Source organism: Elgaria multicarinata, chromosome 5 (assembly GCF_023053635.1).
Source record: "Elgaria multicarinata webbii isolate HBS135686 ecotype San Diego chromosome 5, rElgMul1.1.pri, whole genome shotgun sequence".
NCBI classification, from domain to species: Eukaryota; Metazoa; Chordata; class Lepidosauria; order Squamata; family Anguidae; genus Elgaria; species Elgaria multicarinata.
Window position 1 is genome coordinate 83,982,198 of NC_086175.1, and position 23,721 is coordinate 84,005,918.

The following is a 23,721-nucleotide window of genomic DNA, read 5'->3' on the forward strand; positions in this document are numbered from 1 at the left end:
CGTATCTGTAGGGCACTCACACAATGAGTTCACGGCTGGACCTGGCTTCCAGCACCACATGTGCAGGCTATCCCCATGCATGGCATCCATATGCTAAGTGCGCACATCTGAAAAGATACATGGGAGCTGACTGGTGATTTAGTACCCCAGTGAACCCCCCCCCCCAATAATGAGTCTTGCTGCTATTAGCGAAGGATGTGATGGCAGGTAGTGAATTACTGAGATATTCAATGGTAGGTTTACACTTACTAGTAAAGCTGCAACAACCAGGCATTCATGTAATTTTGCTTATTTAGTCACCTCCTGGGGTCCCAATTTATGGAAACGGGTAAAATTTGCCTGAAGGACAATATGGTAAATGAAGGTATATTATAGCCTAACTGGCCAAGCCAAAAAAAAATTAACATTCTTACAAAATTTATGTAGAGGAGGTGTTCTTGGGCTGATTGTCCTGGGGCTTTAACATCCATGCCAAGACTACCTTGTTTGGGATGGCTGAGGACTTCATGGCTCCCATGAGAACCAAGATGTGGGCTGTCTCAACATGTCAAGTGGATGATTGAGCACAAGTTCATTATCCATAGTTATCTACTTAATGAGGCCTCTCCGTAGCGACAAATGTTTTGGTTCCTTTAGCATCTTATATTGTTAAGGTGCCTGTTCTTTCTGATGTACTCTGACACTTTATAGCATCAAGGGTGCAATACATATAAATTTGTGGCATGCCTAAAACTCATGTGGCAATATCCAGCAGTGTTATTCCGCAAACTTTGGCAGTGGAGCACTGCCAAATCTTTCAGTTGCTCATTTGCCCATTATGCTAGTGTAAGCAGTTGCACAAAAGGTTGTGCAAGTGGAATGTGCAATTGGTTGCACAACAGGTTGCAGAATGGGTTGCCCAAGAGTTATGTGGAACCAGTTGCACCATGAGTTGCACAAGGAAACTTCACAACCCCTTATGCAAATGTAACTTTAGTTGGATTCTCCTCTTGGGCATAGTTCAGAACCTAGTTTCTGCTAACACAATGTAGTTTGCGCTACTGGAATGACACAGTTGGATACTGCCCATGGAAATCTGTTGATTTTTGTTTTCTATAATTAAACAGATTATAGAATTGTACACAATTTCCTACAGCAAATAGAAGCTGGGATGAAAGATGGTGGCTCAGGAAATATTTGTGGCATAAGATATTGGATGATTGGCGCCTTCACATTCTACTAAGAAATGTCTTGAGAGGGGCACGGAAAGTTCCTTGGGGAGGGGGGGAGGGAATTGTGCTGTCATAGTGGCTGGAAGCTGTCCACTTTCTAAGTGCTCTTTTCACACAAGTGGAGACAAAGCAAAAGAGCTGAGATTACTGGAATGAGAGAAACCACTGTGTTTGAAACATTGCAATCAACCCTGAGGCAATTTCTATCTTTTTAACATAGTATATAATGAAAACTTAGTTTTACAAAGTTAGATACCAAGTAAAATGAGTTGTTAGGCGCTAAACTTGCAACAGCACATATACTGACATAGTAAAGTATTTTAAATATTGATATGTGTGCCCACAGACACACATCTTTGTATGTGTGCATCTGTGTCTGTGTGCATAGATAGAGGAATTTAGAAAACAATTTCTATAGTACCTTTGTGTAAACCAGACACTATAGGAAAAGAATGCAAATTATTCCAAACCTCTTAACAGACCTGTACTTTTTCTTTCTAGATTTTAGCTGCTTTGACCATAGGCTAGGGACTCTTGGGACATGGACCAGATTGAAAACTAGAGACAGACAGATGGTTATTTGTAATCATCATGTAAATGTAAATCCTATTAAAATGTGTGTGTGTGTGTGTGTGTTTAAAACACACACAAATTTTCTTAGGGCCTGAGAGCTTCTGTAGTAAGAGGAAGGATTAAGCCATGGATGTATAGATTAGAATAATTTTGACCCATCTATTCACTTCCCCATAAAACACTCAGACTCCTTTAAACAAATTCTCAGAGCCATGGGAGAAGAAATGAATGGTCTATAGAATTCCTAGAGTTTATAGACACTACTTTGACCTTAGTTTGGATTAGCAGGTGTTAGTGAAGAGTTGCCTTGGTAGCAGACCTTTAATTCCAATATAGCAGGTGCTTTAATTGCCAAAGTTTATCTTCATACTACTATTGTGAAAAGAAGTCTCAAATAGATCATAAATGTTTACATAGTTTCCAAGTTTACTTTATTGAACTTCAAATGTGATGTGGTACTTCAGAAGTGTTTGTGTTGTTTAGGAAAGAGACACCTATAATGTCACAATTATTTATTTATTTATTACATTTTTATACCGCCCAATAGCCGAAGCTCTCTGGGCGGTTCACAAAAATTAAAATCATCATAAAACAACCAACAAGTTAAAAATACAAATACAAAATACAATATAAAAAGCACAACCAGGATAAAACCACGCAGCAAAATTGATATAAGGTTAAAATACAGAGTTAAAACAGTATAATTTAAATTTAAGTTAAAATTAAGTGTTAAAATACTGAGAGAATAAAAAGGTCTTCAGCTGGCGACGAAAGGAGTACAGTGTAGGCGCCAGGCGGACCTCTCTGGGGAGCTCATTCCACAACCGGGGTGCCACAGCGGAGAAAGCCTTCCTCCTAGTAGCCACCTGCCTCACTTCCTTTGGCAGGGGCTCACGGAGAAGGGCCCCTGTAGATGATCTTAAGGTCCGGGTAGGTACATATGGGAGGAGGCGTTCCTTCAAATAACCTGGCCCCAAACCGTTTAGGGCTTTAAATGTCAATACCAGCACTTTGAATCGGGCCCGGACCTGGACTGGCAGCCAATGAAGTTGTAAAAGGACTGGCGTAATGTGATCTCGCCAGCCAGTCCCTGTTAGTAAACGGGCTGCCCTGTTTTGTACCAGCTGAAGCTTCCGGACCGTTTTCAAAGGCAGCCCCACGTATAACGCATTGCAGTAATCCAAACGAGAGGTTATCAGAGCATGGATAACTGTAGCTAGGCTATCACTGTCCAGATAAGGGCGCAGTTGGTATATCAGCCTAAGCTGATAAAAGGTGCTCTTTGCCACTGAGTTCACCTGTGCCTCAAGTGACAGTTCTGGATCGAAGAGCACCCCCAAACTACGGACCCGATCCTTTAGGGAGAGTGCAACCCCGTCCAGGACAGGGCAAACATCACCTCGCCGGACAAATGAACCACCCGCTAACAGTACCTCCGTCTTGTCTGGATTGAGTCTCAGTTTGTTAGCCCTCATCCAGTCCATTACCGTGCCCAGGCACTGGTTCAGAACAGTCACTGCCTCACCTGGGTTTGATGAAAAGGAAAGGTAGAGCTGGGTGTCATCCGCATATTGATGACACCTCAGTCCACATCTCCGGATAACCTTGTATTGTATTTATCGTATAATTCCTTAGTTACCCCTACACTGACAGGTGGAATAAAACACACCCTGACAGCACGGGGGCAGGGATCATAAATGTTTGCATCAGTCTTCCACAACTCCGTGTTCCAGGTAGCCTCAACTATAATGAGGTGTGAATTTCTCTATTCTAGGAACATAGGCAGCTTGTATTTGTGCAGTTGTTTTAATTTGTTATATGTATCTTAATGGCAAAGGGGGAGTGTACAGTGGGGGGCTGTGCTCCAGTCAATGCCATTGCACAAGCGCAAGACCCACTGCTTGCACAGTGAAGATTTAGCACTTCCAGGAGCAACCCAAAAATGAATAGAAACACTCATTTCTGGAACAGGGCAGGACAGTCGAACTGGCATAAGGGAGTTCTGCCAGCCTGCACCAATCCGGAAACTAGAATTTGCACTTGTTTTGGTGCTTCCAATAGGAAACATTAAATCTCCATTGTGTTAACAGACCCATTGGATACGGCACATAATGTTGTTTTATCTTTTAAAAAGTGGTTTGATTAGATGATAATTGCGTCACCAGGTTTTTGTACTTTACATTGTGGGTTATTATTGATCCCAATGTCATGTTTAAATAAAGACATTTTTTAAACTTGCATATGGTGCCATGCTTAATAATGTCCACCAAGTATTTTATTTATACATCATCCTTGGGGTATATTTGACCCCAGCACGGGATTGGTATATTATATTTTTAATTAATAGTCTGACTACACTCAGCTGAGAATAGTGGAACTGCCATCAGCCCAGCCAGGTCCTTGTCCTCATCTCCTGTCACGTCAGAGTGTCTATGAAGTTATTTTGGAACTGTATTTGGTATGTTAACAGGAATTCTTTCTTTTAAGGATCTATTTTTTTTATTATTTTTTTGAACATTTGTCCACTGACCAACATTCTATGTATCCACGTTCATAGCTAACAGTGAGATTCTTCTGAGAAGACCTGATCTTTGACTGTTACTTTACCATCATTTTTCAGAGAGTCTACTCAGTTTCATTGTCTTTTAAATGATTGTTCATTACATGGATTTTGTGTATTTTCATAATTGTTCTAGTTACCATGTTATTTTCATTTAGGGATTGCTTTTTCTACTCTCTGATGGAGCAAAAGGCAGATGGGACATGGTGATCCCAGCTTAGTTTATAAACCAGACTGGGTAACATGTTAGGGATTACAGTGAGCAGAAGGTGATTGGTTAGGTAAAGTCAGATGGCAGTGAAAAAAGCAGGAATACTTATTGATGAAGTATTAACTGCAACAGTTAAACACTGAAGCAAGCATTTACATAATAATGCCAAGTAGATTTTGCTTTCTGAATTGTAACATCTTGGACTTGATTCTGACTTTCTGGATAATTTTATTTTTGTCTGTATGGTAACAGTTTTCTAAATTTTTGTGGAAGAAGCCATTTCCCCCACTAATTTTCTAACATATTGTGATTGTATAATGTCATATACAGAGAATTTTTGAGGATTGGCATCGTGGGAGCATTGATCTTCTGATATTTGGGACCAAATATATAGGATGATATAGGTGATCAGTCTCAATCAGACTAGGGATCTCAAAAAGTTTGGCTTAATGAGTCTGCATAGAACAGCTCTTCTAATCTCAAGCTAAGTTATTGCATATAGAAATTACATTTAAACCCACGTTGGGACTGGCAAGAAGTTTCGACCCTATAAAGTCACCACTCACTACAATGGCAGGCAAACCCCACTCAGTGAAAGTTTACTCTGATTGTGGGTAACAAGGCATGTACCTGACCAATATCCTGGGAACTGTGTGTGGAACTTTTACTATGGCTACTTTATATGCATTTGTTTCCAGTCACTGAATCCCCCCAGCCGCAGATGCTTCCTGTTATTGTCCCATTTAAAAGTTGACCCACAAGTCAGTCAACTGTCTTATTGCTGATGTTGCAATGCCCCTGGGTGGGCTGACCACAACCTTACTCCTTTGAGTTGCTATTCCACAGGATGTTGCAACTGCTGACACCACAATTACTGACTCTGGTCTGTGAGGGCCTATAGCATGATTTCTGAGACCTCCAGTATTCTATAGCTCACAGCCTTGCTGGAACCATCAACACTCACACCGCTTCTAATCTTTCACCTATTTCTTGCTTCTATGTTATATTTCTAGTGTGTTCTGCAATATGGGTCCACTTGCCAACTAGTTACAGTGATGTCCAATAAATAATACTCTGCATGCCTTCATTATTCTGTTTTATCTTCAGAATTAACTCTTTTGCCATTTTCTCCTTTATTCATTAATGAGATATTTGAAATGTATGTATATAATTTCTCTCAGTCCAGTATACATTTTGGGGATGTCTTTTGGCCAGACATTTGTGGGAAGAGGCTTCTGAAGGATGCCCTTAAGTCTGCAAAATGAGCTCCTTTAGAGAAAGTGGAGTCCTTTCCAGAAAGATGACTGCGCCAATTTCTTTATTTTTATTTTCTGTGTCTAGACATAGACAGCTCTTTTATATGAGAAACTAAATTAACCTTTAATTAGTTTCTCCCCCTCTTAGGATTTACCTGTGTGTCTTGAAAATGCTAAAACGATAAGCAGAAACCCATATCTGTAGCTGAGAGTCAGATTTATATGCAGGCTCAACTCAGCCTATTCAGTGGCTAATCCTTGTGCATATAAATTTTATCCTTGCATGTAACACACAAAAACGGGAAATGTGCAGTTCAAAATGTTAAAACGGAGCACATTTTATTAACAGCAAAAGCAGTAAATTAAATCGGCTTATAAGCTGAGAGTGAACGATTTTTGCTGAACTGTTCCAGGCTGCTCCTTTAGTAAGATGCTGGCTTTTCTTGATTTCTCAGAGGATCCTTTTTCCATTAAAGGTGAGAACTGTATTAAAGCAGTAATGAGACTCTTGCATAGTTGAACTACGAAAGAGGAGATGCCCTAAATTTTTAGTAGCTCGTTTTGGAGTTATTTTCAGTAGTGTGTTGGTAAGGGTGACAATTAAGCCAGAGACTGGGACACAAATGAAAGAATAATGATGAAATTGCTTTCATTTCTGTACATCTAAATAAACCTAATCCATCTGTTGTGATATAATTTACATAGGAAGACAGTATGTGCAGCCTAAACTAGTTTTCTAACAGCTAACCTACATATATTCTTCTGCTGTTTGGTTTTACCCACAGTGCCTGCAAAAATATTAAAAGACATGGCTGCAAACATATTAAAAGAGAATGAAAGAGCAGGTTCCCTGCTAGCTAGATCTTGGCACACTTCAGAACTTATTATTATTACAAAAAATAATAGTCTTCCTACAGTAAAGGCAAAACTGCGTAGCTGTGTGACATCTCCATTTGCCCATTTGGCTTTAAAATGGCTGCTGTGGAGATGGCTGCCCGTTGAGTGCCAGATTTTCAAAAGGTTACAAGCAAAGTTTCCTTAATGAAACAAGTTCAATGTGAGAACAGCACTAATGCTATGAGGGGTTTTCCTCCCCAGAAGGTCACACTGGCCAGATGTCACTTGGCAGCTGTGGCTACAGAGTAAAAGGAATTGTGTAAGTGTGCATTTATATGAGGGGTGCTTCTGTGAAAGACATATGTCAAATACATATGATAAAGAAATATATATGATAAGAAAAAGCCACCTATGGAGCTACCTTTATTTCTGTTACAGTAGCTGATTCTGGATGAATTTTTCTCATGGTCCCCAAAAAAACTTTGATCAAGAAAACACATTGTTTACCTCCATGATAATATACTTAATAAAGCTGTTTGTTTTTTCTTTCTCTTCCATATTGTTTGTATCAGTGCTACGGGATGATTTCCGGCAAAACCCCACAGATGTTGTTGTGGCAGCAGGTGAACCAGCTATTTTAGAGTGCCAGCCTCCTCGAGGACATCCTGAGCCCACTATCTACTGGAAAAAAGACAAAATCCGAATTGATGACAAAGAAGAGAGAATCAGTGTAAGTCTGTCCTGCTGAACTAGGAACCTAAAAGCATTATCCAGCTTGATAAAACATGAATCTTACTATGGATTTCAGGAAAATTAGAGAAATTAATTACTTTGATGAGATCAGATCATGAATCATAGAAGAACTAGACCTTTTGGAAATTGCCATAGCATAATACTACAAATTGGTTTCTAGTAAGATTCCTCTATAATTGATTACTATTGTGATGAAAACCTTAGCTCTGTAGTTTGTCGATTCAGGAATTGAATACAGTTTTGCAGCTCAGGTTCATAACACTGCTGATTTTAACCATTTTCAAATGGTATAATCCTTTTAAAAAGTTACATCGTTGTTCAAGAAATTGCATTAAATAAGTCTGAGAGAAACTCTGTTTTGAAAGAGATGTTTTTTTCATTAAGATCCATCTTTACATATTGAAATGGTGACAAGAAATTTGCTTTTATGATTAGTTTTCTAATCTAAGTGATCCTGTGATCCTTGTTCCCAAAACCACACAATAATTGGGAAAGAACTCCAAGGAGCTGGGGACACCAAAAGTGTCCCTTCTGCCTCTTCTGTTTACTTTATGATATACAAATTGTAGATTACTTTATACAAAGAATAGTGCTATAGAAATCATTACTATAGCAACTGACATTTAAGTTAAATATTACTAGTGACATTTTTCTGTTCTTTTCTAGATATGTGAAATACAGCTTACATTATGCTAAAACTTACGGGCATATTTTTATTTCTTTACAATAGATACGAAGTGGAAAGCTTATGATTTCAAACACAAGAAAGAGTGATGCTGGAATGTACACGTGTGTCGGCACCAATATGGTGGGAGAACGGGACAGTGATCCAGCAGAGCTGACTGTCTTTGGTAAAGGAACTTCTGAACTACATGTTTGCTTTTCCTCTTGAGCTGCAGGCACAAAATATTAATGATGAATTCAAACTATCAACGTATAAAATCAATACTGTAACAGTTAATTCATATAACAGCTTTTGTACAAAAACAGCATTTCAAAATGTACAGTGCCGCGCAACTCTCATGAATTCTAATTTGTTTGTAGAGTTCTAAAACCAAAGAGCATTTTTCCCCTGTAGTACATAATTTTAACCGAATCAGAGATCATTGGGCAAATGCAAACTCTCAGGAACCTTAATCCAGTGTGATAATGCTGCCTGTCACAAAATTATCAAATGTAATCGAGACACCTTTAACACAGTTGACAGATTGTGCTTCAGAGAGTTTCAGAGTCATGTTGCTTGTTTAAATTATTTCCTATTCCCCATGTCTGGTAGATCAAAGCTTTTGTAACATTGCACAAAAGAACTGAGTCTGTAGATTGTCTCACAAGATCTTCATGAGTATAGATGTTTTTATCACATTGTTCCCTTCCAAAATGTTTGTCCATTTAAATTTGCATAGCAATTGGGTTTCTTGCACCCATGACTGAATCCAAAGCTAGACAATATATAGGTTGGTGGAATCTCCAAGTTGAACATGTCAAGCATTTAAATTAAATTAAATAATCAGGATCATATCCCCAATGAGAAAAGCTAAATAGGGAGAGGGGGTGCTGGAATGATCTTAAATCTAAATCTGTCCTGTTAACAAATGGATAATAGATAGTATTATAGAACCTTACTGTAACAGAATGCTCAACGGTCACATTTCTACACATCATTGAACAAGGTCAAAGTAAGTCAGTCTTGAACAAGGTCAAAGTAAGTCAGTAGAAAAAAAAGGTATTCTGCCCAATTAATAACAACAACAACAACAACAACACTCTCTTATGTACTTCTTTTAACAATATTAAGAATCTTCCAGTATATTCCAGAAGAGGACAGGCACTGAAAAATCTAGTAATGTATTTTGTAAATGGGTTTACTTTGTAGTCTGAATAGTGTATTTCTCATGCAAAAGCACTTTTTAAAAGTGTATAATGTGGAAAATCAAAACTAAAACTTTGTTCTTCAATATAAATCAAGGAACAGTTGTGGCTTTCTTACGTGTCAAGTTAAGTGGGGGGGTATAGAAAAAGTATAAGACTTCCATTTGTGGCATTTTACTATGATCAAGACTTTTGATCATAGTAAAATGACTTTTCCACATTAAAGCAATTATTAATGTTTTGAATACACTTACTGGATTAAGATTAAGATCTATCCAAATATATGTATAATGTTATTTAAGAGTTGGGTGGCCATGTGTTCTCTTTTACAAAGGACAGTCCTATTGGAAGAGTCTGTCCTGTCCCATTCTGGTTTATGCCTGCAAAAGGGCCATCTTCTGTTTGAAGGTGTCCTCTGTTTAAAGTGGCTGTCCTGTCCAGTTCTGATTTAAAGATAAAGAACCGGAGGAACTGTTGCCCATTAACATGTAGCATCTGAACAGGCAGGCACACAAGTTAGTCTTCCATACTATGGTGAGATTTACTATATTTGTTTAAATTATAATAATTATTTCTAAAGTTGCATCTATACATATAAATTAACATATGCATATTGTATGCAAATCACTGCCCTCTTTTTTGGCAACTTATAAGTGGTCATCCTCTCCTCCTTTACATGGTTAGACATATGGTGAAATATTCCCTGCGGATACCAAGCAGGTGGTTGTATGAAACTACAGAAAATTCCAAAGTGTATTAAAGGCATTTTACTACTAGCCAGTATTCTAGTTTCCCTATATAATCATAGACTAGCCCTAAACAACGAAATGCTTATTTCCCATTAAATTGCATGTTACGTTATTTCTTATGGATGAATGTTGGAAGCCCCTTCATGCAATGAGACTTCCTCATATCATCTTCCTCTTGCAGTGCTGTTACTCCCCAAATATGCTCCAGAGCAGATTTTGTGGGCATGAGCGGACTGTAGAGGGGAGGGGGAATCCCCCACTCCAGAAGCTGTTCCATCTGTAGAAGTTGTTCATTGGATTCAACCCAATAAGCTCCAATAAACATGGACAAAAACATTGAACTGTTTCTATGAAATAGTCCACATATTAAAAATATCTAACTATACCATGTCAAAGAAGGAGGTTTTTTTGGTGGTGGGGGGGTGGCAATACTTTCCATGAGCAACTCACCATGAGTTGTAGGACTTCGTTCTATCTATACATGCATTGGATTGTGCCCATAAGCTCCTATGACACAGTCTACCTAGGTGTTTAATATTTACTTAAATGCCTTCCTCTAGAAACCGAGTCCTGTAAATGTTGGCATTGTACCTAAAATAAAAGCAGTGCAGGAAATTAAGGTTGGCTTATGTGGGAAACTGAAAGTTTAATACCATGTCTGGCAAGTACACAGAAAGTGCTGAATAAGGAAGAGGAAAGTTAATTTGTTAGCTGCTGATTAATCATTCTTCTACTTTTAAAACACCTGTAAGAGGGTTTTGCACACAGCCCATTTATTTATTTATTTATTTATTTATTTATTTATTTTATTTTTAGCACTGATTTTCAAACTTTTCCAGGATTTAGACCCTCATTATTATTTTTCTTGAAATGTTTTCTACTAATATCTAAAATCAATTTTACTGTGTCATTCATAACTGATCTCAAAGTCCCCATGCAGTGAATTTAGCTTGAGGCATAGCCTCTGGTGAAACTGAGTAAGAGTAAGTAGGGTGGTTACCAGGAATCCAGTGGGAACTGTAAGGAGGCCAGGACTAAAATTTTACATGTAGAATTTTTCTTAAAAAGCTTGGAATTGAACTGTCAATAAGCACAAACAAATAAAACAAGAAAGAGGAACTATAAGTACATATATTCAGTGAAAATATAGCTTTCAGAAACTTTTACTAAGGTATACAGTGCAAATTGACACATTTTCCTGTGTGTTAACAAGAAGTGTTTTCATTTTGCATTCTGTTTTCCCCCATATTTTTAACGTATATACAGTTATTCAGGGGAATGTTCTTAGTGTCTGCTGTAAATTCTTTCTCCCACTAATCCAGTTCCTATATCATCTATAAATAGAGAGTTTTCTATACTTGAATGGCATATGTTAGAAATACATCAAAACATCTAATTTACATCTTGGTCCTAAATCATTTGCTTTATCTACAGAAAGCAACAGTACGTACTGTTATTTTTTTTAAGGTCTTAAAAGTGCCGCAGATTAAGTAAAGCTTGCTAATTGTTTTTTTTGGGGGAAATCTCAACCCAATGTCAGTCAAGCCTGCATGTCCTCCATGCTAATGGGATAAAGTATCTAGTATAACCAGGGTACCAAAATTATTGCTCTCTCCTAGGCAAGCGCACAATCAGAAACCCCAGTTCTGCCTCGGGCATATGGATGGTCAGAACAAAATTTTGATCTTATATGTACTACTTCATCATTGACAATGGATTGTACCCTATGGTGTATTTGTACTAATGGGAGGGGCTTCTGCTTGTGCGAGATAGGTCTGTAACCCTTCAACTTGCTGCAGGTCTTGCTCTTGTATCCCTTTCTTCTCCAAAGGGTCTCACAACCCTCCAGAGTAGTTTACAGAGGCTTGGGGGGGTGCTGCAGTGGGTAGGTGAGATTGACAAAAATAGGGTCCCGCCCTTGAATAGGTGGAACTGCTTTCCACTAGCACAAAGCCATCACTGGTTATACAACTCCATATATTGGAGTGAAAAGAAGTGTGAAGGAGGAGAAGTTGGCTTTGAGTTTGGGTTGGTCTGTACATTACAGTCAGTCAGCCAGATGCTTAGGTCTTTAAAATTTTGACAACCTAACGGTTTGTAATCACACTCCTTTTCTTAAGGTGTATGGAAAAAAGACTATCTGAAAAACCTATAATTCCTTATGATTGCAGGGTATTTTCATATTTAAATAAGGGAGAAGTAAGTAGGAAAAGGAAATAGGAAGGCTAAGGAGGATCGTCAGCTTCCAAAGCCAGACCAGAATTTTTCTACTGAGCAGGTTGGAGCAGTTTCTGAAAGCCTTATGTTATTGCATTCAGTAAAGTGTGTCTAAATTCTCTCATGTGGCTCTCACATCTTACAGCATAACATAAGTCTCTGTTAATTCAATAGCTAGCTACATTATAACTACAAGCAAAGTTTATTCGGAAGTTATAAAGGTCATAACAGCAATAGTCTAAACGACTGATGTGACATATAAATGTGACCTATTTTTATAGCCTTCTTCAAAGGCTTTTAATATTCCCTACAGAAACAAAGTCTGGGGTGAAGGTTCTTTATTTACTCAGCTGAAGCTTATAAAACAGCTATATTAAACATGGTATATATGCATATGATTTTAATTTACGTGTTAAATACTGTTGACAAAATTGCAATTTTAATTATACCACCAAAATTTATGGGAACAACTTTTTAAAAAGCATGTCATATTTTCCGAAAAACTGCTATGAAATTAGCTTGACTGAACTATATAAGTAACATACAGAAAGCTGAATTCTTTTGTCTCCTGAGAGATTAACATTATAAACAAGTTATGCAGGTGATTCAAATCCCGTTAATCTCACATAAAGAATGTTAATTGCATTGGCAATGGCATTCACTCTGATCATTCTATGGAAGTATAATTAACACTCTCTGAGTGATATGTAAGCAGAAAACAACATGGGAAATTATGTATTCTTTCCTGACAAACATTCAGAAAACTGCAAAAAGGATGCAAAATGAAAATCATGGATATCTTGATTTGCCACGTCCTCAGTTTCTGTAGTCTGCACTTCTGTAGTTATTTGTTTTCTTTGCAAGCTCTTTTTTGTTAAAGAAAATAGAACATTCTGTGTCAGCCTTCCCCAACGCATCTGGAGAACGGAGAAGGCTGTATGTTTGCCTTACAGAAACATGCATTCGTGTCACAGGAAAACTTGCATAAGCCACTAAAGTGGAAGCGATCAAGAGAAAAAACTTTTGCAAGCCCATCTTATGCCCCAGAGATAATATAAACAAATACATTTGTTATGCAGTAACTAAAACTGTTGTTGATTGTTGATCGTGTGAAACGAATATAGCAAATCCTTTGTTTTGGCCATTCATCTTTAGTTTTACTGATTTTAAAATAATTATTTTTCAATGAACTGTTAAGTAAAAATGTTGATCAGTTATTCAGATATAAATAAAGAGTAATATTTAGTCCACAGTAGTGTAACATTTACGTAGGATTCCCATATATATGTTCTCTAAATCCCTATTCCTCCCCTTATTTCAGAGCACAAGTAAATTGTACTGAGAAAAACAGGAGTGCTATTTGTATGGGAGATAAGCACACCCCTGTAATTCAACAAATGGTTCCCAGTGTGAGGGGGGTGGAATACGGTTGAGCATACGGACTCAGGGCAGGCCCTATCATTAAGCAGAATGAGGCAGCTGATTTTGGACATCATGAAAGGGCAGCATATTGTTAGCTGTTTAATAAATTAATGTTGTATTTTTACTTCCAAGGAGGGAATGGGCAAGTGCTTGTGGGATTTTCTGCCTCAGGTACCAAAATAACTTTGCAAACCTTGGATGCTCTGTACCTTGGCAGGTGGAAAGGTGGGGTCAGGTGGGGGGGGTTGAAATTGTTTTTGCTTTTCTGCCTCATTCAAATGACTTGGTCTAGGCTTGTACAGGCTCTATGAGCTGAGGACTGCATTATTTTCAAACAATTCTAGAGGAAAATAGCTGACGTTTAATGTGGAACTCTTGTTTTCAAGAACGACCTACATTTCTCAGGAGACCAATCAACCAGGTGGTTTTGGAGGAAGAAGTTGTAGAATTCAGATGCCAGGTACAGGGAGATCCTCAGCCAACAGTGCGTTGGAAGAAAGATGACAATGACTTGCCAAGAGGAAGGTAGGGAAAACATTCATTATTGTTCTCCTTTCTGGTAATTCTCATTGGTGTATTTGCTCATATAAAATGCTGCAGATCAGGAAAAGAGGTAAAGAAGCTTTATTACTTGTTGAACCCATGCTTTCATAGTAGACTTTCTTGCCCTTAGGCTGACAGAATCAAAGGCAGACGGAGCTCCTGTAACTAATAATTTTGTAAAAGTGGGACATTGTGCACTTGCAGTTTGTCACAGTAAAATGAGAAAAGCTGCAACCATTGAAATTCTATACACTTCAACGCCATGAATGGAGTGTGAGCCCTGTCCTCTGTAGCATATGTGTACAATTCTTGGATATTATGTGTTTGTCTAAGAAGTCATGCAGAAGCAATAGTAGGTATTCATACTGCAATACACATTTTGAAATTGCTCCACAAACAATTGTGACATTTTTTTGAAAAGTGATGCATCCAAATATTCATGTTTTGGTTTTGTGGATTATCTGCATATCTTTAAATATTAAAAATTCAGTACTTGATATTGGCATTCAAGAGGACTTCAAGAGGCAGCTGGACAGCCATCTGTCAGGTATGCTTTAAGGTAGATTCCTGCAATGAGCAGGAGGTTGGATCTGATGGCCTTTTAGGCCCCTTCCAACTCTACTATTCTGTGAGAAAGATTTCCATTTGACAGTAGATTTGAAAGTGGTGCTTGGCTGGTGTGATACCCCATTTTTCCATTAAAAATGATGCTCAGTGCAGGGAACAGTAATAAAATACATATAAAAAGTGACATAATTAAACCACAATCACATCAAATTAAGACACATCGGTTAAAAACTTTGTTGCCCCAGAGATGGGGTGATATAGAAATGAAAATAAAAACAACAGAAACAACAACACATTGTTAAAAATACAAACAATTCAGCTGAACAACCAAAGCCTGCCTGAATAAAAAAAAAAATTCGTTTTGTCAGAAGGACAATAAAATGGGGGCAGGCCTTGCAGGACCATGGGAGCAGCCATCAAAGAGGCTCTGCTTCACGTTCTCACCAAATCTGCCTCCTGTGGTGTCAGCGCAGATAGAAAGGCCTCTCCCAAGGATCTTACAGTCAGAGTAGTTGACTAATGCTCCTAGAGTAATGTGGAGTATTTGATAAGCTATGACACTGTTCTGTCAAAAACAAGAAGAGAAAAGTACAAAAGAGGGAATGTTCTTTCCTCAAAAAATTAGCCTCAGCTGCATCCAATAGCTTCAGGCCTTTCTGAAAAGTAGCTGATGAATTTGTCTGTTTAATAGGACTGTTTGTGTACTTACTTATGGCTAGATCCCATACCTCTTTGGCAATATATGTATAGCTTCCACGTGAGGTACTGGTTCCTCTGTATTCGGCCCTCGTTAGGCCTCATCTAGAGTATTGCATCCAGTTCTGGGCTCCACAATTCAAGAAGGACGCAGACAAGCTGGAGCGTGTTTAGAGGAGGGCAACCAGGATGATCAGGGGTCTGGAAACAAAGCCCTATGAAGAGAGACTGAAAGAACTGGGCATGTTTAGCCTGGAGAAGAGAAGATTGAGGGGAGACATGATAGCACTCTTCAAATACTTAAAAGGTTGTCACACAGAGGCGGGCCAGGATCTCTTCTCGATCCTCCCAGAGTGCAGGACACGGAATAACGGGCTCAAGTTAAAGGAAGCCAGATTCCAGCTGGACATCAGGAAAAACTTCCTGACTGTTAGAGCAGTACGACAATGGAATCAGTTACCTAGGGAGGTTGTGGGTTCTCTCACACTAGAGGCCTTCTAGAGGCAGCTGGACAACCATCTGTCAGGGATGCTTTAGCGTGGATTCCTGCATTGAGCAGGGGGTTGTACTCGATGGCCTTGTAGGCCCCTTCCAACTCTGCTATTCTATGATTCTATGAGATAATGCTTTCAAGGAAAGGAACCAAGTCATTTACCTGCGCCCATATTTTGGTTCTTTACATTCTTTATTGGAACAGCAAACTGGCAATAACAGAACATGCAAACATATTAGTATGCCAGTATTATACATATATTTACTGTATTATTTGCACCTACAATTATAGGCCATGAAGAAGTGTCAACAAATTAATAATCTGTTATGGAAACATAGTGGCATTAGAAAAATAGAATATAATTCATATAGTGGAGAATTTATGCTCTGGATTGTTGCAATCTTTATTATTGGACCTATTTTGAATCAATGGCCCAAGATTGAAAAGCATTGCAAATCAAGGGTAAAGGCACCTGGTGTGTATATTTTATTTAACTGCTCTAAAAATTCAAGATCAGTCCAAACCTACTACCCTCCACAAAGACTAGGGAAATGGTTAATCAAGTATGACTGATGGCAATTTACTGAAGGTGAAGAACCTATTCAATTACTGGTTTGATGTCCATGGGTGAAATAATAGTTTTTACTCATGAAATGTGCTCTGTAGTTTAAAGAATAGTTTTAAAGTCGAGGCTAGAACATTCCAAAGGAACTGAGTCAAAGTGTTTTGGATATCTTCTCAAAGTGTTTTGAAAATGTAAACCAAACAACAGGAACAGTGCACCGTTTGAAGTGGCTTATAAATGTGACTAGTTTTGTCTTTGACATGTGCTTGACACAAATAGGACTGACACACTTATATTGAAGGGCAGTGAGATCCCTAAATGATGGAGAGCATCAGTAATGACTTCTAACTAAATATGGCCTGAATCAGATCTTGAATCTTCTGGTTTGTTTAGACTTGTATATAGAGCCATTGTTACTCTCTGAGATTCTGCGGTGTGAGGGGATGACATTTCTTTGGCTTAACATTTAATAAAAATTTGATTAGGGTTTGTGCAGCATTTCATGTTTTCAAATTTCTAGCAAAGCCTAAGAGACCAGCTGCATAGCCTGTAATTATGTAGCAAGTGATACAGGATTCTTTTCTTAAGGAAGTGGAAAGATTTTCAATTACAAGTTAAAATTTATGACACACTGTAATAACTGTTTAAACACTTTACATAGAAGAAGATAGCAGTGCCGGCTCTTGTGAGACTGGAGCTACTGCACTGAATGAATGCATTTGTCAGTTTCCTTAAACATATCTAAGTATCTGTCACATGGTTCTTTTTTGTACTCCTGCTCTGAGCAGCTGGCTCAGTTCAGTAAATACATCTTTAATGAAATTACAATCTGTACTTGTGTATTGCATGTACAGACATTTCCTGATTAGATGAGTATTGGGTTAAGGAATTGAAAATGGCAAGCTACCATACCATATCAGCAGGAAAGAAGTGTTTGTTTAGACGATTCCTTTGCAGTGCAATAAGGTAGAGGAACATTAAGAAGCACTTCAGAATGAAAGAAGTGTATACTTTGCACAACATAATATCAGGCTGTTATGTATCTGTGGGTTATTATGCAAAAAGACCATTGTGGGAATCCTAAAGAGCAGAATCGTGCTTTCATTGATTATGTAAGAGAGTTTTTGCTTTGTTTTGCCAACAGGATTGAATAAGATTTGAATATATGCTTTAAAATCACACACCCAGCACACACTGATTTCTTCTTCCCAGGAAAGGTTACAAGGATAAACTAAACTGGGACCCAGCCCAGTTTAATGAAGTCTGCACATGTAAAGAAGTAAATGAAATGTTTGTATCCTTAATGATGCACAAAACCCTGCATTAGCCTGTTCCTATCACTAGAGCAGATGCAAGCTGTTCCAAATATTTCCTCCTCTTTTGAATAATTCAGCATGGCTTTTCATAAAAAAAGGGGGGGCATTTGATATTGCTCTTGGCTCTACTGCAATTACAACAACTAAAGGGATGTCAGCAGTAACCCAGGCAGTATCCTTAGTTTCAAGTCAAACAAGTTTTGAATTAACTATATAGATGGAGCCAGAAGGGCTCTCAAGCCAACACCAGGTTGTTCTAGCATTCTGTAGTTTTAGTGATGACTTCCATCACTAAAGGGAAGATGGGAGTTTTGCTTCAAATTATAGCAAAACTCCAAAGATAATAGCAAAATTACAAAGATAATTACAAATTATCTTATTTACATATTTCATGGTGGTAGCATGGGAATTGTGGGTTGAGTTCTGACCTAAGATAATGGCATATCAATGATACTGTGTCTTTAGGAGCTCAAGTCAACCAGGAATACATTCAACAATATCTCCTACAAACCAAAAAGCTGATGTAATTTGACTGTTGGATTGAAATTGTTTCAGCTGATATTATATGCTTTTCTGGAAGATAGGGATTTAGCTACTGTCATTCATTCCCTAGTCACAACAAAGCCTTATTATAGCAATGTGTACTCTACGTGTCTGTTTGGAAGCTGTAGAATGCAGTACCTGTACTGTTGTGATGAAAACTGAAATATAATTGTAAAAATAAATAAGTCTCTTTAGAAATCAGATCATTGTCCACAGTGTGCAACCAATGCAGAAATAAATTACATTAGAGGAAGGTTCCCTTGAACTCTCCCATGCACTTAAAGAATGTCTGAGAAGGACCCTCTTATCAACACCTGTGCCAGCCATGCTTCCAATTGACCATGGTATTGGTGGCCTTGTAAAGTAGCCCTATGAGCATACAGAGTTATGCATATAGAAATCCCTCCATACGAACAAGGGGGGATCCTCAACATATCTTGATTCCTGTGCATGGAGAGAAGCTTTAAAATGTTTAGGGCCCTTTGATCAGCCCCCAAACACCCAGCCAGTGGTGTGTGTTGGCTGATATGCATGTTGGTGGTGATTGGTGAGGCAATGTAGCACAGCCCTGCAATCCCTTCATGTCCTTGAGGGGAGTGCATTCACCTGAACCCATGTGACAGGGTTCAGGAGGATATTCCTTAGGTCATGATGTAAAGACCATCTTCTGAATACAAAAATACAGGATTGTATATGGAGCAAGACTATTGGGCACAAACCCTTAGTTTCCTATTTAATATGAGGCATGAGAATCCACTTCAGGACCTCATTCTCCCCCCCCCCCCCTTGCCAAAAAAAAAAAAAGTAGATAAGAAGAAACTGTATATGTGATTTTTTTTTGTTTTAATGCTAGGGATGGACTTCAAAAGAGCATTTGCATTCTTTTACATAGAATGCTTAACTGAAATTTCTACAATACACAACCAAGGGGAAAATGACCTTTCAATGAAATATGAGTTAATAATGCTATAATGCTATGTGCTTTAGTCAAGTTAATCACTGTGCAGATTGTAACTAAATGCAGCCCTGTGTGTATTATAAATTAATTAGAAGTAAGACTTTTCTTTCTCTAGCATAAGGGATCTAATCTTTGGTTACATCAGCAAATTTTCAGTTTTAATTAATAACAATTAACCATCTTAAATGAATGGACAGATGGGAAAAGGTGGTTTCTAATATTCAACATAGCATTTTTCAACATCATCTCTTGCTAAATCAGTTATGTTTTCTGGTTTCCTGTGCTACCTATCAAGGAGAGATTAATTCCATTTATAAGAAGCACAGGGAAGACAACAGAGTGCCAGTGTGGTGCAGTGGCTAAGGTGTTGGACTAGGAGTCGGGAGATCTGGATTCTAGTCCCCACTAGGCCATGGAAACTCACTGGGTGACTTTGGGCCAGTCACAGACTCTCAGCCCAACCTACCTCACAGGGTTGTTGTTGTGAAGATAACATGGAGAGGAGGAGGATTATGTACGCCGCCTTGGGTTCCTTGGAGGAAAAAAGGCGGGATATAAATGTAATAAATAAATCGGAAGTTCTTAACAGCTTATCAGTGAAAGCGAAAAAATAATGAATTATTTGTATGCTTATGTACATCTGGAGAGGTTATAGACAGTCTCTAGATTATTTCTTTATCTCATTTTTAATAGAGTACATTACTGTCACATGTTGTGCTATTTGAATTTATTTGATTTACTAAATATGAAGATGGGAAATGGAATGGCAGTAATCCTCACTTTGCCAGAAGTACTGTACAATGCATTAATTCTGACATGTTCTGAGCATTACAGGGCCCATTATGCTTGCCATTTGATATCTTTTCTCTATATAAAATAAAGATCAGAAAGCATTTCTCTTTAATTCATTTGCAAAACTATCATGGTTTACTACTTTGCTAAAACCAGAACAAAATTCTATACTGGTCAGCTAAAACCAAAACAAAATTCTATACTGGTCAGCTAAAGTTATGTTCATTTTTTGTCTCATTCCTGGTTGTTGTTGAACCATTAACCACTTGCTCTTTTGAAAGTGAAAAGTGTGTCCCATTTTCATCATTTCAGTGTCCTCTATTAGATGCTGAGATGTTTGTTACGTGCTGATATGCCTAAGACTTGAAGTTCCAGTGCTTGAGGCATGAATTACAATATCGAAAGAGTAATACAACCTGTCAGATATATGAGCCTCAAATCTGATGCAAAGATTTCCATTCTGCTAAAGGGATAAAGAATGTCCAGTTTCCACAGAATTACTTTTATATCATCTTAGTTGTCAATGCCTGTGAAGATGACAGTTGGCTCCAACTATTATACATCAAATTATTTTACATAGTCATTCTGTGGTTATAATGCTGAGCAGACATACCATGACTCTTCTCTCTAAATTCTGACTTACTTGATGAAGGCAGAATTTCAAAACGACAATATAGGTGAAATGGTAGGGGGTGTCAGTTTCTACTGCTCTGTGAATATTTGTAATATTTATTTGTGTTCACCACATTATCTGTAATCAAATTTCACTTTTTATTAATTTCTTTAAAATGTTTGCTTGCTCCCAATTGAACATCAGAGGAATAAATCTGAGCACTGCATTGTAAATAGCCACATTACATAAGATTCAGGCTGGGACTTGGGAACTTCAGACAATTTCATACATTAAATGTAACTGTTGATTTTTATATTGATTTAATGTTTTCCAGCCAGCCATTTTTTTAAAAAAATGCAACTGTTTGGCTGAAATGTTTTCAGCCAAAATAAATAAATAAATAAATAAATAAATAAATAAATAAATCCCATAAGATGTACTCTAAGAATCGCAAGTGTTGATAAGCGCTTAATACTTTGAAGACAGCAACTGACTAAGGCAGGATATCTATTGCCATAAATAATTTTGTCTGATAACACCAAACTAGGAATAAACTAATCTTCAGCTTGATCCTATTCTACTCAGAAGTAAATCCTTTTGAGTTCAATGGCCTTTCTCCTAGACATCCATTCAGATGTTTTGGATTACAACTCCCACAATTTCTGGCAAGGGCTGATGGTACTTGCAGACCCAAAATCTAGAATGATCTGGGTTGGTGAGGGCTGATTGCATCCAAAATGTTAAATGAAGATTATTTTACCAGATGAACATTAATTCATATATGACTGCCTTAACAGCTGATGATTTGAGCAGCGTATCAGACAGGTGAATCTGTCACAGGTCAGCGCACATTCACTATAACCTGTACAGTTATTTATTTTTAGCACCTAGTTATTTTTTAAATAAGTCCTTTAATTAACACCAACACACTTGTCAGTTATACATTTTTAGAATATTTGTGAAATAGCAATAATTTATTTCTTTATTTACAATATTTATATACTGCTCCCCATTCAAAATCTCAGAGCGCGGTGTACAAGATAAAATACAATAAAAACAGAATAAAACACCTTAAAACAGATTTTTAAAAGAAGCAAAATGAAAGGTGGACCTTGAACCCTGGCTGGTCATTAAGGAAAGGCTTCCTGGAACAATGATGTTTTCAGAAGGCACCAAAAGGAATACAAATTTTAAATCAAAGGGAGCCACAGTGCTGTAACACTAATTTTAAAAAATTATGGTGTGGGCAGAGGACATACCTTTCAGGTCACAACCTTTTTAATAGTATAGATTTTGTTTCCAATGAAGTATTTCCAATCTACATTTTTGGACCAAAACAAACAGAAACACTTTTTGACATTTTATTGGTAGTACTGGGCAATCATAGTTAAATGAATCAATGAATAAGCACATAGTTGCAAATAAATAATGTACATTTTAAAGGATGGCTGGGATTATTATTATTTTCAAATAGCTGCTTAGTTGAATTAGATCTTTCCCATCCATAGAAGCTATGTCACAGCCACTGCTGTTAATTGAACATAGTGGAATGAATGTATAGGAACGTGCAAATGTACTCCCAAGAATATAGAAAGTCAGTTGAACTCTGGAACCTACCTCTCTGGAAGCAACTCTTATGGCCAGAAGGGCAGGGAAGAGAAAGGGCAAGGGCAAGGCCCACTTCCTCTTTCTCCTGTATAGGGGACATTAACATATGAAGAGGCCCTCAGTTAGGAAGCTCAGTTAGGTGGCCTTTACCTAAGGCTAATTGTTACTTCTAGGCCTAATCTACACCAAGCAGGATATTGCACTATGAAAGCAATATGAAAGCGGTATATAAAAGGCAGGAGCCACACTACTGCTTTATAGCAGTATTGAAGTTCACTGACAATTGTTGGGGCCCATTGACACATACCATATATTGCTTTTATAACGCTATATCCTGCTTGGCGTGGCTCCTGCCTCTTATATACTGCTTTCATACCACTTTCATAGTGTAATATCCTGCTTTGTATAGATTAGGCCACAGACTCAGTATGTTATTTTGTTTATTTATTAACAGCACATGCATTTCTCTCTCAGCAATTAACAATAAGCAGTAAAGCAGCAGTTTCTGCAGCTGAAACTCTCCCCACGGCCTGAGTTCGATCCCAGCGGAAGCTGGTTCTCAGGCAGCCGGCTCGGGTCGACTCAGCCTTCCATCCTCCCGAGGTCGGTAAAATGAGTACCCAGTTAGCTGGGGGAAAGTAATAACGGCCAGAGAAGGCAATGGCAAACCACCCCGCTATAAGGCCTGCCAAGAAAACGTCAACGAAAGCTGGCGTCCCTCCAAGAGTCAGTAATGACTCAGTGCTTGCATGAGAGGTTCCTTTCCTTTCCTTCCCAACAACTTAAACAGATTAAAACCATAAAATTGAAAGATACAAAGAATTACACTGAATAAAACAACCACAATATAAAACCAGGGACAGTTTCTCTTTAAGAGCAGGGAGGTCCCCACCCTGACAGAACTTTTGCTTTAATCTGACCCTCCTCCTCCCTTCTTGTTTGATATTCTTTCTGTTGCTACAGTGCATGCGCGAGTGTGTGTTCTGCTAAGGCCAAGCCAAAACTTAATCCTTGGATAAAGGATGAGCAAATCCATAGAGACAACAAGGTCTAAATCAGAGATGATGTTGTTTAACTATACCAAGAAGGAAGAAAAGGATTGGGAATTTAAGGGAATGGAATTGAAAGTTAAGAATGAGATTAAATATTTGGGAATTAAAATTACAAAAAATTTAGAGAATCTTGAAAAGGAAAATTTAACGAGGTTAAAGAAAGAGGTATTAGAGAAATTGGAGAAATATAAAAGATTAAATTTATCTTGGTTCGGAAGAATAGCCTTAATAAAAATGAAGATATTAGCTAAAATTAATTTTGTATTTAGAATGCTACCTATAAAAATATCAGAAACCGAGATAAAAAGTTGGCAAAA

General features: G+C 37.9%; 1 protein-coding gene across 5 annotated transcripts in view; it reads left to right on the plus strand.

Moving 5' to 3' along the window:
* Positions 1–23,721, plus strand: part of ROBO2 (roundabout guidance receptor 2) — a 523,934-nt gene that overhangs the window by 325,365 nt on the left and 174,848 nt on the right. For all 5 annotated transcript variants that reach the window (XM_063126764.1, XM_063126765.1, XM_063126760.1 and 2 more), the window contains exons 3-5: positions 7,221–7,378; positions 8,132–8,252; positions 14,045–14,183. In XM_063126764.1, the coding sequence (XP_062982834.1) occupies positions 7,221–7,378; positions 8,132–8,252; positions 14,045–14,183 (418 nt within the window). The remainder of the gene's footprint in view (positions 1–7,220; positions 7,379–8,131; positions 8,253–14,044; positions 14,184–23,721) is intronic.